The sequence below is a fragment of the Maylandia zebra genome, linkage group LG1, assembly GCF_041146795.1.
Source record: "Maylandia zebra isolate NMK-2024a linkage group LG1, Mzebra_GT3a, whole genome shotgun sequence".
NCBI classification, from domain to species: Eukaryota; Metazoa; Chordata; class Actinopteri; order Cichliformes; family Cichlidae; genus Maylandia; species Maylandia zebra.
In genome coordinates this window covers 43,435,916-43,452,926 of record NC_135167.1, presented here as the reverse complement: position 1 = coordinate 43,452,926, position 17,011 = coordinate 43,435,916, and the positions used below count along the sequence as shown (strand labels likewise).

At 42.7% G+C, this 17,011-nt stretch overlaps 1 protein-coding gene across 4 annotated transcripts; it reads right to left on the bottom strand.

The window, feature by feature from the left end:
* Positions 1-4,056: 4,056 nt before the first annotated feature.
* Positions 4,057-17,011, bottom strand: dapk2a (death-associated protein kinase 2a). Of its 4 annotated transcripts, none has more exons than XM_004568663.4 (9): positions 16,632-17,011; positions 16,406-16,507; positions 15,085-15,306; positions 12,828-12,966; positions 7,636-7,765; positions 6,843-6,918; positions 6,587-6,739; positions 6,399-6,444; positions 4,057-4,906 (listed from the first exon to the last, which is right to left on the bottom strand). In XM_004568663.4, exons 2-9 carry the CDS (start codon positions 16,465-16,467, stop codon positions 4,256-4,258), a joined length of 1,479 nt encoding a protein of 492 aa, XP_004568720.1. In that variant the 5' UTR covers positions 16,468-16,507; positions 16,632-17,011; the 3' UTR covers positions 4,057-4,255. The 4 variants fall into 4 exon arrangements, with proteins under 4 accessions (XP_004568720.1, XP_004568719.1, XP_004568718.1 ...); XM_004568662.4 differs by having other exon boundaries at positions 16,745-17,011; XM_004568661.4 differs by having other exon boundaries at positions 16,750-17,011.

The window sequence follows — 17,011 nt, the reverse complement described above, 5'->3', positions numbered from 1 at the left end:
CTTGGTTTCCGTCACTGTGCTTCCTCTGTGTTCCTTGTGTCACATCTGATCTAGTTATGTGTTCATATCTGTGCTTCTCATTGTTCCAGTGTCAGTCCATGTCTCTCTGCCTGTTTCCTCTCGTCCTGTGTCTCATTCCCTCGCTATCCCTCTGTGTATTTAAGCCCTTTGTCTTCCTCTGTTTGCTGCCTGATTGTCTGCGTATCATCTACTGCAGGTGTGGGCAACTCCAGGCCGCAAGGGCCAGCGTCCAGCAGGTTTTAGATGTGTCCTTGATCTAACACAGCTGATTCAAATGGCTAAATTACCTCCTCAACATATCTTGTAGTTCTCCAGAGGCCTGGTAATGAACTAATCATTTGATTCAGGTGTGTTGACCCAGGGTGAGATCTAAAACCCGCAGGACACCGGCCCTTGAGGCCTCGAGTTGCCCATCTCTGATGTATTGCCTTTACCACATCTCATGTTTCTAGTTTCTTCCCAGTTTTGGATTTGTCAGTTTAGTCTCTGTTGCTTTCTGCTTTTCACACATCTGTCATAGAAGATGTGACTCATCCAAATGACTTTTTCAGTCTGGAGTATTTGGAGTGTGTTACTTAACCCTTGTGTGGTGTTCGTATTTTTGTTACTCAGCCAGTGTTCATGGGTCTGGTGGACCCGCTAGAGTTTTGGCTTTCCAAATTAACACTATCAAAAAATTTTATGTTAAATTACTCAACAGATGTTTACTTCATCCCAATTACAAGACATATGAACAGCAAACATGGTTAATTTTTTTCCCTTTACCTTTGTTAGATCACATTTATGAATTAATGTGCTTCTCGTTTTTCTTTTATATAAAATGTTATAAATAAATCAGTTATAATCAAGTGGAGTGAGTGGAAAGACACAACACATTTACACGTGAAAAAATAATTAATTGTTTAATTTTTCTTTTGAAAAAAACTGAACACGGGTCTCACAGACCCGAACACCATACAAGGGTTAATCACTCCCAGGAGAATTTCCTTATCCTATAGGATTAAAAAAAAGTAATGTGTTGAGTATACTCGTTGCATTACATTCGTGTTTCTCTGTAAAACAACATAATTAACAACAAAATCTCTTCTAAAAGTGATACCAGAGTTAAAGGATGGTAAAAAAGCTTTCAAATCATAATGTGGACTGTGCGTGGAATAAAAGCTGCAAGCTGAATGAAAGAGAAATATAAATTTTGTCTCACAAAATGAGTATATTCAAAGTAACTTTGGAAAAATGAGCTATTATAACTTTTCATTTTTTATTTTATTAGCACACTGCTAATATGTGTGCTTCTCACTGCAGATGATTACTGTCAGAATATAGGAATACATGCTGCTTTTGATCCGACCACGTAGTGTTGGTCAGCATGGAGAGAGATCAGACTGCACAGAGAGCTGCTCTCAGACATCACATCACATTTTAAGACAGATCAAGTACTGACATACTGTACTAATTTGGGAACAGATCTCTTTGGGACCTTTATGGAAACAAAGAGCATTTCGAGGGACCCGATGCGTTTAAAAATGACCCTGAACATTATACACTGCCTGGCCAAATAAAAGTCGCCACCTGTTGGTCAATTACTGCATTGGCAATTACCTTTCAGCTGGCAACAAGTTATTTAACCCCAGCTGGTGAAATGAGTTGCTTCTCATTTCATAAACAACCATGTCGCGAGACACATCACGTGGTCCTGGAAAAGATGTTAGTGTGTTTGAGAAGGGTCAAATCATTGGGATCCATCAAGCAGAGAAAACGTCTAAGGTTAAGAACTGTCCAATGCATTATTAAAAAGTGGAAGGATAGTGGGGACTCATCGTCTTGGAGGAAGAAATGTGGCCAGAACAAAATCCTGAATGATCATGATCGGCAATCACTTAAATGTTTGGTGAAATCAAATTGAAGAAAAACAACAGTAGGACTCAGGGCTATGTTTAATAGTGAAAGTAAGAGCATTTCCACACACACAATATGAAGGAGTGGGACTGAACAGCTGTTTAGCCGTAAGAAAACCACTAATCAGTGAAGCAAACCGGGGGGAAAGGCTTCAGTTTACTAGGGAGCATAAAGATTGGACTCTGGAGCACTGGAAGAAGGTCATGTGGTCTGATGAGTCCAGATTTACCCTGTTCCAGAGTGATGGGTGCATCAGGGTAGGAAGAGAGGCAGATGAAGTGATGCACCCATCATGCCTAGTGCCTACTGTACAAGCCTGTGGGGGCAGTGCTATGATCTGGGGTTGCTGCAGTTGGTCAGGTCTAGGTTCAGCAACAGCATGTGCTCCAAGAATGAGGTCAGCTGACCAGCTGCTATGGACCGCAAACGCCTGCAGAGAGTGATAACAACTGCGGAGAAGATCATCAGGACTCCGCTGCCCTCTCTGCAGAGCAGCTACCATCACAGAGTCCAGAGGAGAGCTGCCTCCATCCTCAAAGACCCCACACACCCCCAACACGGACTGTGCACACTTCTGAAGTGTGCACATCAGGTCATCCTGCATATTAAGCTATAGCTCTTTGCACACATCTCTGTTTCACACCTCCATATTTTGTCTCCTTTCCTGTCTTCATTTATTTATTTGTACTATTTGTATTTTATATGTTCTGTTTCTATTGTATATATTAATCGGCATCTGTGGGTGGACAGCAAAGAAAGGATTTCATTGCACAGAGAAACGCCTTTGAATCTTTGAATCTACCCGCCTATACTGAATGACCAGGTTATTCCATGAATGGGTTTTTTCTCCCCTGATGCATGGGCCTATTCCAAGATGACAGTGCCAGGATTCATCGGGCTTAAATGATGAATTAGTGGTTCTGGGAGCATGAGACATCATTTTCACACATGGACTGGCCACCACAGAGTCCAGACTTTAACCCCATTGAGGATCTTTGGGGTGTGCTGGAGAAGGCTTTGCACAGTGGTCAAAGGAGCTTGCAAAGAAAAGCGTCTGGACTTCTTTAAGTTACTTGAAGACGTTTCATCTCTCATCCGAGAAGCTTCTTCAGTTCTAAGGTCAAATGGTGGAGAGTCCCAGATAGTCCCAGAGAGTCCCAGTCCCAGACCTCTACATTGGAGAGACCAAACAGCCACTTCACAAGCGCATGGCACAACACAGAAGAGCCACCTCCACAGGACAAGACTCAGCAGTCCATCTGCATCTAAAGGTCAAAGGTCACTCTTTCGAGGATGCCAATGTTCACATTTTGGACAGAGAGGACAGATGGTTTGAAAGAGGAGTGAAAGAAGCATCTATGTCCACTGTGAGCGACCATCTTTGAACAGAGGCGGGGTTTACAACACCAACTCTCTGCCATCTATAATCCAGTTTTGAGATCCTTCCCAGACGCCTTAACGCCCACTCACATCCTGGGCCATCTGACCTCAGGACATCACATGATAAGGTGGGGCCAGGTTTCACAATGAACACACCCGAAACTCTGGCTGATTGGGACCCACACCCAGTTTCACACCTTGGCTCAGGCGATTAGAGGATCATCAGGGGGTTCTTTTGTCCCTCTGTGGGGGGAAACTCCCACTAGGTTTATATCTGGGACTCTCCACCATTTGACCCCAGAACTGAAGAAGCTTCTTGGATGAGAGGTGAAACGTCTTCAAGCAACTTAAAGAAGTCCAGACGCTTTTCTTTGCAAGCTCCTTTGACTACGATGACCTGGATGACTGAGAACCTTCACAGACATTTTGCACAGTGGTCAGACTCCACCATCATCAATTCAAGATCTTGGTGAATGAATGCAACACTGGATGGAAATAAATCCTCTGACATTGCAGAAGCTTACTAAACAATGCCACAGTGAATGCGCCAAAGCTGGAGGGCGACCAACAAAATATTAGAGTGTGTGACCTTTTAATTTGGTGGTGACTTTTTTTGGCCAGGCAGTGTATTAATGCAGAATAGCAAATTAGTAAATCTTTCTTTTAGACTTAATGAGAAATAAGTAGAAAAGGCTTTTTTTTTTTTTAAATCTCTCCAACATAGAACACAATAAATGAATGTTGATTGTTACAGCGAAGTCTTTGCTTAACATTTAATAGTATTTTAGAACAGAAGATTTTGTTCATATGAAAAAAAGTTTCAGTATGGAAGTATGCAATCTGTTATTTACGTATAAAACAAACAGTGTATAGCTTTGTGTAACAAATATTTGGGCATGCTGCAGCACACTCCTGCTAGCTGCTTTTAAATGTTTTCTATGTGATTTAGTATTTTAAATCATTTTTGTTGTCCAGTTTCACTAAAGTCCAAGTTGATCCCAGAGAGCAGTTCTCCTTCACAGGAACGGTTTAAAAGCTCTTTCAGAGTTTCATTCACGTTGTTGAAAGCTGAGGAGAAGCTGCAGTTGGGGTATCTTCTACCTTCATCTGTATGAAATGACCCCATGACATCCTGCACCCACTTCACCTCGTTGCTTAGTTCCAGGGCCAGGGCATCAAACCGGCTCTGTCTCTCCTGGAAGCGGTTGCTGATGGCACCGAGGCTGCAGCTGAAGGCTTGGATGTCATCCTGCAGGCTCCTCTTCAAGGCCTCCACCTTACGGAACTCGTAGCGGATTTGCGAGAGCTCGTGACGCATGGCTTCATTCTCCTCCTTGTAGCAGGCTTCCTTTTCATTATAAATAGAGACCATGGCGTCTATATTTTCCTGCAGAGAGTCGTGGGCTGCGGCCAGGCTAATGAACGAGCTCTCCATCTGGTCAATGTCCTCCACAACCTGGGCAAAGCGCTCAAAGTTCACGTAGGTGTTGTTGGGTGGCATGCTTGAGTGGGACTTGATAGTGTACTCCCTCAGGCGCTTGGTCTTCAACTGGCGCTGCTCACTTTTCTTTGGCCCCCTGGCTTTATTCTCTTCCTTGTTCTCATTGGACTAAACAATTTCAAACACAGAGAGAGATTAACTGTTTTAAAGAAGAATCTTGGGATTCTTGAAAGGTGCTCTACAAATCCAAGTTATTATTATTATAAATAGTAGTGACTTTATTTATAAAGAACCTTTCAAAAACACTGTCAACATGTTTTTTATTCAAAGAATTAAACATTAAGTCAACATCAAAAGTTTGAGAGATAGCATAATAAAAATGTGAAAAGAAAGGATAGCATGCTCAGGTTTTTAAGAAAACTGCAGGAGATAACTGCAGCAGGCGCTGAAAGGACTGGGAACAAACAATTAGGTCTGCAAATGTGGGACAATTACAGTTTGTTTTTGTTTTTTTTGGGGGGGGGGGGGGGTAATTTTGATTCTTTACAATAAAAATATTTCTTTAAAAATTTCAGAGGCTTAAAAATAACTGGAGAACTGACAGTTTTGTGGACGGATGAATCCTGTTACCTAATTATTCCCAGAGAGAGGACACCAAGTAGATAAAACAAAAATTAATAGCTTTTCATGGAAACTTTCAATAACCGTTCCTGTTGGACAGTGACTTGGTTTTCCTCGTCCCTGTTCAGGATTTCCGTGGCTGCTTGTGAATCCTTGTTAGGATCCCTGGGGTTTGGACCCGGCGTTATGGGGAAGGAATTTTGTTGTTGATTTTGGGTTTTATGATTTCTTTAGTTTCTGAGAATCTCTTATCTCCAAAAGTTGATTCTGTTCATCTGGACGCAGCGTTTTGTGGGAGAAACGTTTCGTCACTCATCCAGGTGACGTCTTCAGTCTCAGCTGACTGCAGGTTTCAATCTTATAAACAGGACATTTGCACAATGACTGAAACCAGCCCAGTGAGGGAACAATGGGCTGGGAGGTCAGTTCCTTAATCTTAATTATGCAAATTCTCATGACCATTGATCAACAACCACATTCGTGGTTGATTCGCTCTGTTCCTGTGCTACTGCCAGTGTAACTACCGCCCCTCCCCCCTCTGCTCAGCGCAAAGCGTCGTTCACGTCAAAGATCCGGCTCTAAGAGCCATTTTGTTCGTGACTGACACATCACTAGTGGATGCACAACTCTGTGAAAACAACTGAAAACGCTAGTGTGGATAGTTTTCAGAAGAAAACGCAGTTTTCAAATTTATCCGGGCTGGTGTGGACGTAGTCACAATGTTTTGTTTTATCTACAAAGAGCTCTTGGACTTCACGATTCAGTTTTTGTCCTAATGTGCAGTGTGAATTGCGTAAAGTCTCCTTGATCAGGTCATTTCAGAGCAACTCTACGTTAAGTCTGAATATTTTCCTAAATGAGAGATTTCAGTTTTTCATGCTCGAGTCTCCTGTTTCTCTGTAAATTTCTGAATTTATACCAGTGAAGTTTTTAAAAAGCGAAGAGCCCTAAGTGGTTTCTGAGGCATCATTTCTCTATAAAGCTCTCTGATAGCCATGCATTGCTCTGCGAACTGAGATGGCTTCAACAGAAGCATTACCTTGATCCATGGGTGATTGAGGGCATCTTGAATTGTTAATCTTTTCCTGTGAGACAAAAAAAAATCTTGCTAACTTTCATTATGTAAAAGTGGTGATGTGACTATAATGAGCTCTCCAGAATTAATGTGCGTTTTACTCTCCTGCTGTGGCACAAGTATCCTTCACTAAGCTATCCCTGAGCTCTTACTTCTTATCCTTCTCGAGTAGCTGGCTGATGAAGTTCTTGGCCAGCTTACTGGTGTGACAGAAGAACTCTTCATCAAACTCATAATTTATGGCTGAAATGTTCCCCAGTGTGTCCTGTTTTGTGTCCCCCAGGAAAGGAGAGGCACCACTCAGCCTGGAATAAAACAATAAAAAAGTGCAGTTTATTATACTGCTGCATTACTATGTATATGATATTGTAGGAGATGCCACATTAATATTGGGCGAGGTTAACTTGCAGGATGTAAGTGATGACACCAATGCTCCACATGTCTGCTTCCAATCCAAGGGGCTCATAGTTGACAATCTCTGGAGCTTTACAGGCAACCAATACAAAAATAAATAAATATGCACATAAAACAGAAAGGTAAACATTTCCTTGTATTTAGATCTAATATTGCAAACCCTTTAATGCGTTTCTATTTTTAAAGACATGACAGTTCAAAACCAGATTGCTAACTGGATAACTGGGACCAAACTCCTTTAAAATGTCCATTGCATTGTAGAACTGCTGGCAGTAAACAATGCTTTTCTTTCTAGCTCTTCTTATTTCTATTATTTTGTGGATATTTTTTGATTATTTTTGTTTACCTTCGTCTTTGTCCAGATTATTTTCTGATCGTTTAAGCAAAGCTGAGAGTTGTGATTAAGTGGCTAGATCGACATCCCCTAAATCTTCAGGCTGCCTTTTCCAGAGTTTTGGGATGTAGTTATTGACTTCATAACAGCTGAGAGGTCAGAATCAGTTTAATTTCCTGAGATGACTTCAAAAATTAAATCTTAGACAGATTGGCAAGTGATGTAAAGATTTTAAAAATGGAATGAAAAAGATTGGGTGACTGTAGCTCCGGAGATAGAGCTCGGACATCTACTAATCGAAAAAGAAAAAAGTTCTGGTGTGAATGAGGTGTTGTACAAAGCAATAGGAGTCCCCAGGTAGAGCAGAAAAGCACTATATAAGAACCAGTCCATTTACCAACAGTGAAGGAATATGAGCTCTTTGCTACCCCAGTTTATAAATAATAATCTTACCTACAAACTCAGGAGTTCCAAAGATGTTCTTGAACTCAACTCCAGCTTCAATCTTATGGGCAAGACCAAAATCAATCAGTTTTATTCTTGGCAAGGGTGTGTTCTTATCCAAAAGCATTATGTTTTCAGGCTGCAGAAGACAAGAACATGTACTAAGCAACTTTGAACACTTCACATTAGGAGGTTCTAAAACATGTGAGTTGATTTTTTGATACAAAAAGGGAAGAAAAATTAAAAAAGGGAAAAATCATTTGTGGAAAGCAGTGAAAAATGGACCCATCATGTTTCTATGCACAGCTTAATTCATGAATTTACTTTATTTACTATATGCTCAGTGGCATTTTGGTCTACGAACAAGTTTTCAACTACGAGTGAAATAAATCATTTTATTGATTAGTACATGGGATACATTGTCAGATAAGTGATTGTTTCTAAATGTCAGAAAAATGTTGTTACAATGTTTTGTTTTTTTCACTTAGCACATTCAGATGTGTTGCTACATATGAAGACCAGTCAATCATTTTGGACACACCTGGTCTTATTCTTTTTTTCTTTTACAGTGTTTGAAATAACACATACTGATGTTTGAAGCAAAGAAATGTGTTAACTGTTTCACACTCTTTATTCTTTTCACTTCTTCAGTTGTTCTCTGTTTTCTTTACTTTGGTCTCTAACTTATCCCACACCCATCCTAGTTCAAACCGTACGGAGCGATGCTTCTTCCAGGAGAGCACCAGGTACGTGTCTGAAACGCTGCATCACCAATACAGTTTTAAGATAAGATAAGATACAGAGTTTAAAAAATTGATTGTTTTGTTGACTTAGATTGTTAGATTCTGTTTAGAAATACAAAAGCAGCTTTGTAACTGCAGGAATGTCTTAAAGACACAACGTCCTGAATGACCTCGAATTTTCTGCTTCTAAATTCAGATAAAACTGAGGTTGTTGCACTAAATATCTAAGAAATATGGCATCTGGATGGCATTACTTCAGCTTCCAGCAATACTGAGGAATCTTGGAGTCATTTTCCACATACAAAAAATCAGGCCTCATCTTATCTTAATGATCTAGTCACCCCATTAGAGCAATTTGCTCTCAGACTCTGGGCCTACTTTTGGATTCTAGACTAGTTAAAAGTAGAATGGGAGGCAGAGCCTTCAGCTTTCGGGCCCCTCAACTGTGGAACCAGCTTCCAGTTTGGATTTGGGAGACAGACACCCATTCCACATTTAAGATTAGGCTTAACACTTTCCTTTTTGGTACAGCATATAATTAACGCTGGACCATGTGACCTTTCTGAATCCCTCCCTTAGCTATGATGCAATAGGTCTAGACTGCTGGGGATTCCCATGATGCATTGAGTGTTTCTTCTTCAAACATACTTTTTCACTCATTATCTGTTTATACACCACGTTGCGTGGTTCCACTTTGCATTTAATTATTTTTAAATGCAATGGTTCTCATCCACACTTTGCATTGTCTTGATCCCCTCACCCCAACTGGTTGCGGCAGATGGCCCCGCCCCTCCCTGAGCCTGGTTCTGCCGGAGGTTTCTTCCTGTTAAAATGGAGTTTTTCCTTCTCACTGTCGCCAAAGCGCTTGCTCATAAGGGGTCATATGATTGTTGGGGTTTTTCCGTTTTCTTTGTATTATTTACCTTACAATATAAAACACCTTGAGGCAACTGTTTTTGTAAGTTGGCTTTGTTCATCATGACCCCTCAGAAGGGACTCGATCCATGAAACTACTGGCTAATAACCTGCCTCAGCACAACATGGAAGCTCCTGTCAGTTATCACAGCAGCTAAGATGGCACATTGATCAATACATGAGCAGGAAGGAATGGGTACAACATTAACTACTGGAAGACTTGAGACTATAAGACCAAACTGACAAACCAGTGAAACACCTGGATTGACAACAAGAAAGCCTGTAATTCAACAGAACCCTAAGAGCCTTCATCATGAACCCAATGCAACACACTAGAAGTCAACTCTCACAAGTCGCCATCAAGTGTGGGATTGACCAAGGAGATGCAGTATCTCCCTGGCTGTTCTGCATAGGCCTAAACCCCTCAGCCAGATCGTTAGCAAAAATGGCAATGGATACAGACTGCAGAATGGAGCTAATGTTAACCACATGGATAACTTCAAGCTCTATGCCAGGAGCGAACATTGATCCAGACCACTAGGATCTACAGCAATGACATATGTTTCGGAGGTGTTGTCCCTGGCTCAGCTGCAGGGGAGGAGTGGTGCAGTGAGCTCAAGGGGGTGGTACCGGGAGGCAGGTGAGCCACAGGTGGTGGTGACTGACTGATGACAGTGTCTCTTTCTGTTTCTCTATATAGTGAAGGCAAAGTTGAGCGGGGACGGAGAGAGCTGGACTGGAACGACTGTGTTCCCTGACTTCACAACTTTCAATAAAACGCAATTATAGTGAGCACGATCATCGTGTGCGTCGTGTACTTTTACAAGTGGTACCGAAACCCAGGAGTGGGATGTCTGACCCGCACGATGCGCTACCTACCCAGCCTGCACAGTTGTTGGCACAGATGCTGGTTGAATTGGCAACGATGTGTCAAGATCAGGCGGTGGCCCAGCGGGAGCGTCTGATTAAGCTGCAGGAGCACTCAGACCAGCAGACCAGGGTCCTTGAGCAGCTAGTTGGGGCTCCTGCACCGTCGAGGCCCCTGCCTCTGTCAGTAGTGATGCAAAGGATGGGGGACGGTGATGATCCTCAGGTTTTTTTGGAGGCATTCCATGCAACAGCGGAGGCGTGCCAGTGGCCACAAGCACAGTAGACCCCCTGATTCCAATACTGTCGGAGGAGTTGCAAACGGCAGCCCTGAGCCTACTACCGACCTCACAGAGCTGCGTCGCTGACATGAGCCAGGCCGTGTTTGAGCAGATGGGCCTCACCCAAGAAGATCATCGCCGGCGGTTCCGCACCTGCAGGCTGACTGGGGAGGATCATCCGCTGCCGGCGAGACAGCTAAGTGGACGTGGACGTGGCGGTCACACTGGTGGAGGATCACCTGGCCGCAAAAGCAAGGGAGGACGCGCCACCCCCCGCCACCTGGAAATTACCCCCACAGGAGATTTCCCACTGGAGCATTCTCTTGATGACACTCTGCGCTCAGCCTTTGACCAAGTGATTGAGATTGATGGCCACGTGGTGCACCCTGAAGCCGTGCGGACCTACCCGCACTTCATGTTCGTGTTATTAAAAGACAGGTTATATTGAGTGAGTCGTGACACTCGCACGGAGGAGACACACAGCCAGTTGTTGGTGCCACAAGGCCGCTGGGAAATGATTTTCCAGGCGGCTCATTATAACCCCATGGCAGGGCATATGGGATGTGACAAAACTCTGGAGCAAATAATGGCCTGGTTTTATTGGTCGGGCATCTGGGTGGATGTTCACCGCTGGTGCGCATCCTGCCCAGAATGCCAGCTTGTTAACCAGCCAGCCATTCAAAAAGCGCCTTTGCGCCCACTCCCACTAGTGGAGGTTCTGTTTGAGCGCATTGGCATGGTTCTCATCGGGCCATTTCACCAGAGTGCACGTGGCTATCGCTTTGTATTAGTTCTGGTGGATTATGCAATGGGATACCCGGAAGCAGTGCCACTGCATGACATCTCTACAAAGCGTGGGGCACAGGCACTGTTTCAGGTCATCTCCCGAGTCAGTATCCTGAAAAAAATATTGACTGAGCAGGGCACGTCATTCATGTCTCGCACACTGCGGGAACTGTCCAAATTGTTGGGCATTAAATCTGTTCGGATCAGCGTCTACCACCCTCAGACTGACGGGCTGATGGAGTGGCTGAATAAGACTTTGAAGTCCATGATTTGTAAGTTCATTCACGAAGATGAATGCAATTGGGATCGCTGGTTAGACCCTCAGTTATTTGCAGTTGCCGAGGTCCACCAGGCCTCCACAGGATTTTCTCCCTTTGAGCTGCTGTTCCGCCAGAAGCCACATGGGGTGCTCGACCTGATTAAAGAAAGCTGGGAGGAAGGTCCGTACGGAGCCCCGCAGGGGACATGGGAGAAAAAAAAATTAGGGAGAAAAAAAAAATTAGGGAGAAAAAAAAAATTAAGACGGACTTTTGCGAGATCTCGCAAAACAAACTCGGGATCTCGCAAAAGTTTTAGCCGCATTCTTCGGAGGCCGCCAGCTCGAAGCCGACCGGGAGGTCGAGGCACGATGTGCCGGGAAAGCGGTGTTCCTCCCGGCTGTAGTAGGTCTCGACCTCCCGTTAGCTTCGAGCTAGTGGGTGTCAGATCTCCAAAAACGTCGGAGCACTTTTGCAAATATGTGATGTCTTGTAAACCGAGCAGGTATCTGACGTTTACACAACTACATTCATGCCTCAAACTATCTTAAAAGTGTATTTTGTGACCCAGAAAGAGTAATATTACAACTAAGTAGCTGCTGCCATTGTTGGAATTCAACTTTTGCGAGATCCCGAGTTTGTTTTGCGAGATCTCGCAAAAGTCTGCCTTAATTTTTTTTTCTCCCTAATTTTTTTTTCTCCCTAATTTTTTTTTTCTCCCATGTCCCCTGCGGGGCTCCGTAGGTCCGAGCCCTGCAAAGAATGAGATTCAGTACGTGTTGGACCTGAGAGCAAAAGTCCATCATTCCCACCTCGCTCCATTGTGATGACCATCTGACACGCCCAGAGAGCGGGCAACAGCGCTTTGCGGACGTGTTCCCCCCCCTGCCTGGCAGAACGTCTCTCATTGAGCATCGTTTTGAAACGCAGCCTGGCGTGACGGTGCGTTCACGGCCCTACAGGGTTCCTGAACATAAAAGGCAAATTGTTCAGAGGGAGTTAGCCAAAATGCTGAAAATGGGAGTAATAGAAGAGTCACACAGCGCCTGGCTGATATTGATCCCTTTGTCCTGTTTATTTTGGGCTCGTTCCTGTAAGAGCTCTGGGTCTGAAAGCTTGTACAAGTAGTATAGAGGCCTTTGGCGGTTATTGGGTGGTTTGGATCACTACATATAGGAGACATCTAATACGATTACCCTTGACAACTGTGCCAGAAAGCCTCCCCTGGCACTGCCCCCTGAACCCACTGCACCGCTGCTCCCTGGCAGCTGAGTCTCAAACCACACCCCACCACCACAAACATCTTATCTGTGGTGAAAAAAGAGACTGTGATATATCTTGTTTGGACAAACCTTAAGATCAAAGTGGGCTATCTTTCTGGCGTGAAGGTAGTTCACCCCCTCAAGGATTTGCTTGATGAACTGAGTAGCCTCCTCCTCACTCAGAGACTCCTTCTGGGCCAGGAAATCAAACAGCTCACCACCAGAGACTCTGAAAGGGTTAAAAAATCACTGTAAAAAATGCCGGTTTATCTCTTTTTATACGTTTCTCCTTCATTTCCCACTGAATAGCTTCAGGAACATACTGTCCGACAACCTTTCACACATTCAGTGAGCAGGCCTATCCGTCCACTGATGCTGGACGAGTAGGCCTGTCTTGCAGTCGCCGCTCTTCTGTCAGGTCATATTAGAACAGAAAGGACCATCTCCAAACTTTTCCCACACATTTAAAATTGTGAATATTTGGTAGCCAGAAAATGTTATGACTGGGCAAGAGCAGTGCTATCACAGTCGGACGCTGGAACTCACTGAGCTCCTGAGAGCGACTTGTTCTCTATAGAAGCAGTCTGCATTCTGAGGTGCTTGATTCTGTGCATCTGTGGCCACGGAAGTGACAGAAACACCTGAATTCAATTACATGGATGGGTGAGTGAATACTTTTGGCAATCTAGTGTATATACTTAATATCTAAAATATATAATATGGTGTATAGCTTCATATATCAAATGATTTCTTTTTAAAGATTTTTTTTTCTCCATGTTTTGTAGCCTTTTTTCTCCCCGGTCATGTCCCTGTGTCTGTCTGGTTTCTCCATGTCCTGTCTCTGCAGGTTCCTGGTTTCCCTGCCATGGCTAGTTAATGTCTCCAGTTCTGGTCCCTGAGTTTCTCTTCCTGTCAATAGTCTCTCTGTGTTTCATCCTTTTTTCTTCCCAGTCAGTCATGTCTCCCTGTCTTTCTCCAGCCCCTTTATCAAGTTCACATGTTTTAGTCTGGGTCTCAGTGTGTGTTACTTCCTGTTTTATTTTGATAGCCTTGCTTTCACTTATACAGTACCAATTTAATTTCAGTAGTCCCCTCTAGGCAACATATATTATAAGGACATGTTTCAACATCACAACCACATCTAAAGAACAGCAGGACTTACTCGCCTCACCTATGATCAGTGTTCATGATTCAGTAACAAGAAATGGGGAAAAAAGGTAGATTTCCAAGGTGAAAACCATTACTGACAAAAAAGAGCACAAAGGCTCATCTCATTTGCCAAGAAACATCTTGATGACCCTAAAAACTTAGGAGGAACATGTTCTATGGACTAAAAAGACAGATGTTTTACTTTTTGTAAGGTTTGCATCCTGTTACATCTCACATAAAACTAAAACAGCAAGTCATATAAGGGTATCAGCAAACGTGGTGGTGGTAGTGTGATGTACTGGGGCTGCTTCGATGCTTCAGGATCCAGACAACCTGTTATCAGTAATGGAGCCATGAATTCTACTCTATACCAAAAAATCCTGAAGGAGAACGTCTGATTGTCCGTTTGTGGATGTTAGTTAAAGTCTGGACTTGCATGTTCCCAAGAGTGGGACAAAATTAATACAATCAACCAAGTTTTAGGTAGGTACTTAGGTAATGGTAGTTATTTTCCATTAATAAATGAAAACACAATTTAGAAACTGTTTTACATTGACTCCAGTTATCCTTGTCTAATATTGATCTAAAACATGGAACTTTAGCAGACACGATAAAAAGAAATCAAGAAGGTGTCAAATGCTTTTTCACAACACTTTTCTTAAAAAAAAATTTGAGAAAATTGGACAAGTAGAGCAGAAAAGAAGAAATATTGGGCTTAAAAAACTATATACAGCAGACGAGCCGTATCTGAAAGTTACGTCCTTCAGAAAAATCCAGCAAAAAACTGTCTTATGATCCTTCAGTTGATCCTTCTGCAGCCTCATAAGAAATGGGCTCTGCAGACACGGTACCTTAACATTACTGAAGCACTGCGGGATGATCTTGACAGAGGACAGAACAAACCAAAGCCAATATCCAATAAATAGTGTTGAAATGACCTTCCTATTCTGTTCATGAAAACTCATTTCACATATTGACTTTCACACTTGTTACCACCAACTCAGAGTTTGCTATATTATGCATGCCTGTATTTTCATGCATATTTGCACATTTCAATGATTTGTGCACCCATTTCCCATCTGCCTGGCAAAATATAGAATATACATGAAGATTTTCCACTGTACTGTATTTTAGAGAAGCTAATTGGGATTACTCAATAATCTTTGAGTAATTATAGTAGTTATAATCAGCTACTCACAGCTCCAGGATAAGCACCACATCAGTGCGGTTCTCATAGACGTCGTGCAGCATGACGATGTTGGGGTGCTGAATCTGCTGGAGGATGTTTACCTCTCGCTCTATTTCGTCTCGCCGGACTCCACGAGAGCTGGCCATGCTCTGCCGCTTTTTGATAAACTTAGCAGCAAATTCCAAACCTGTAGTTTTCTCTCGACATTGCTTCACAATGGCAAACTGCCCACTCAAACACAGAGAGGAAATCACACAATCAAATGAAGATCATTGAAAAAATCACTTCCTAACTACCACACAGAACCATGAACATATCTGCAGGTTAGATGGAAACAAGGGTGCAGTCCTATTGACTGCACATAACTGTCATAAATATTTGGCAAAGTCTGGCGCACTGCAAAGTTTAAGCAAACTACAACATTTGTAGGTCGTTTTATTGACTGTGGAAAATTAGAGTTATTTTAAAATAGACCAATGAGTAATTTAGTTATTAGTTTGACTGTTTGACACTTTACTAACTAGAATGCACCCCACAAATTTCCTTATCTATATTGAAAATGACAACACAAACAACAACAACAACAAACTGCACAGTTACACCACAGGTCATGTACAGTATTTAACATTCAAATTCACTTATATGACCATGCAGATGCATCTATTTTTTCCTGGTTCACTTCAATGGTTTGTAAGCTGACACTCCACTTCCTGCAGCCAGGCTAAGAGCAAATATAACCTCTGCTAAATATAAACAAGTCCTTTAAAAAGCAGTTTGATGTGCATGACATTTGTCTCTCTCACACAACACACAGCAACAAAAGCAAAGCCAAACATGCAACTTTGTTTCTCACTTCTCTCAGAAATAGAGCGGATCGCTTTTAGAAACCACCTGATATTTAGAGAGTGTGTGTCAGCAATCATCAGCTAAAAAGGAAGCTGTGTGCAGCCAAAGACAAATAAAAGACTTTTCACTGGTGCAGTTAATGACCCAGTGTCATTTCCATACCGTTAGAGCTCAGAAATAACTCTGTGGAAGAGTAAATGTAAGTCAAGTTTGAAAAAGATCCCAGTGTATTTTGTGTAGGTGTCTACTCTGCAAACATGCCTTATATTTCCTACACCAGGATTACCAGTGATGAGCAGTTAAATGAACACAGGAATACACGTTGAAGTAGTTGGTGTTCTGGTTGGTGGTTGAGTTTGTAGTTAATATGCTGTTGTTCTCAATCCATCCGTCTCACTATCTGCATTCTGATTTACATTAAACTAGCCGCTGTTACTCATTAAACTACATTTAAAGCAGATGCAAAAGCCGTGCGCGTCTGTACCTGCCAAGCTCTTCACCAATTTCATAGAAATCTTCCACTTTCTGTTGCTTGAATAGATCCATTACTGCCGCAGTCCCCAGTTTGATGTTATTTCTGTCTGTCCTGAAATGATAATTAAATAACACGTAAAAAGTGCTTTACTTAAACAACATGGCCCAATTTTAAAAAACCATCTACAAATAATAAAGGGAAAAGATTTTGAAGTAAGCCTGTCCCCGAAAATAACCAGTTTCCGATGTCATCTGGAAAAACAGATCACAGGAACTGCAGCGTGTCGTGCCAGACAGACGCTACACAACGATAATGTGTAGAAAATGTGTCCGCGTTTTTAAAACATACGTAACTCTGTGCTCGTGGACTTCCTCCTCGTCATGCCCTGTCCCCGTGTCCGTGTCCCCGTGTCCGTGTCCCCGTGTCTGTGGCTGCAGCGCTCTGCACAGATCACGAAGTCGGGCAGAAAAGTCTCACAAAATTCGTATAGTTGGAAACAAATGTCGTCGTTATATATCGATAAAACGTGTATTCAGAGAAACAGTTACAGGATCTGAACGATGTGTTTGTGTTTGGTAAGATTAACATGATTAAAATGGTGACGCAGTAAAAACG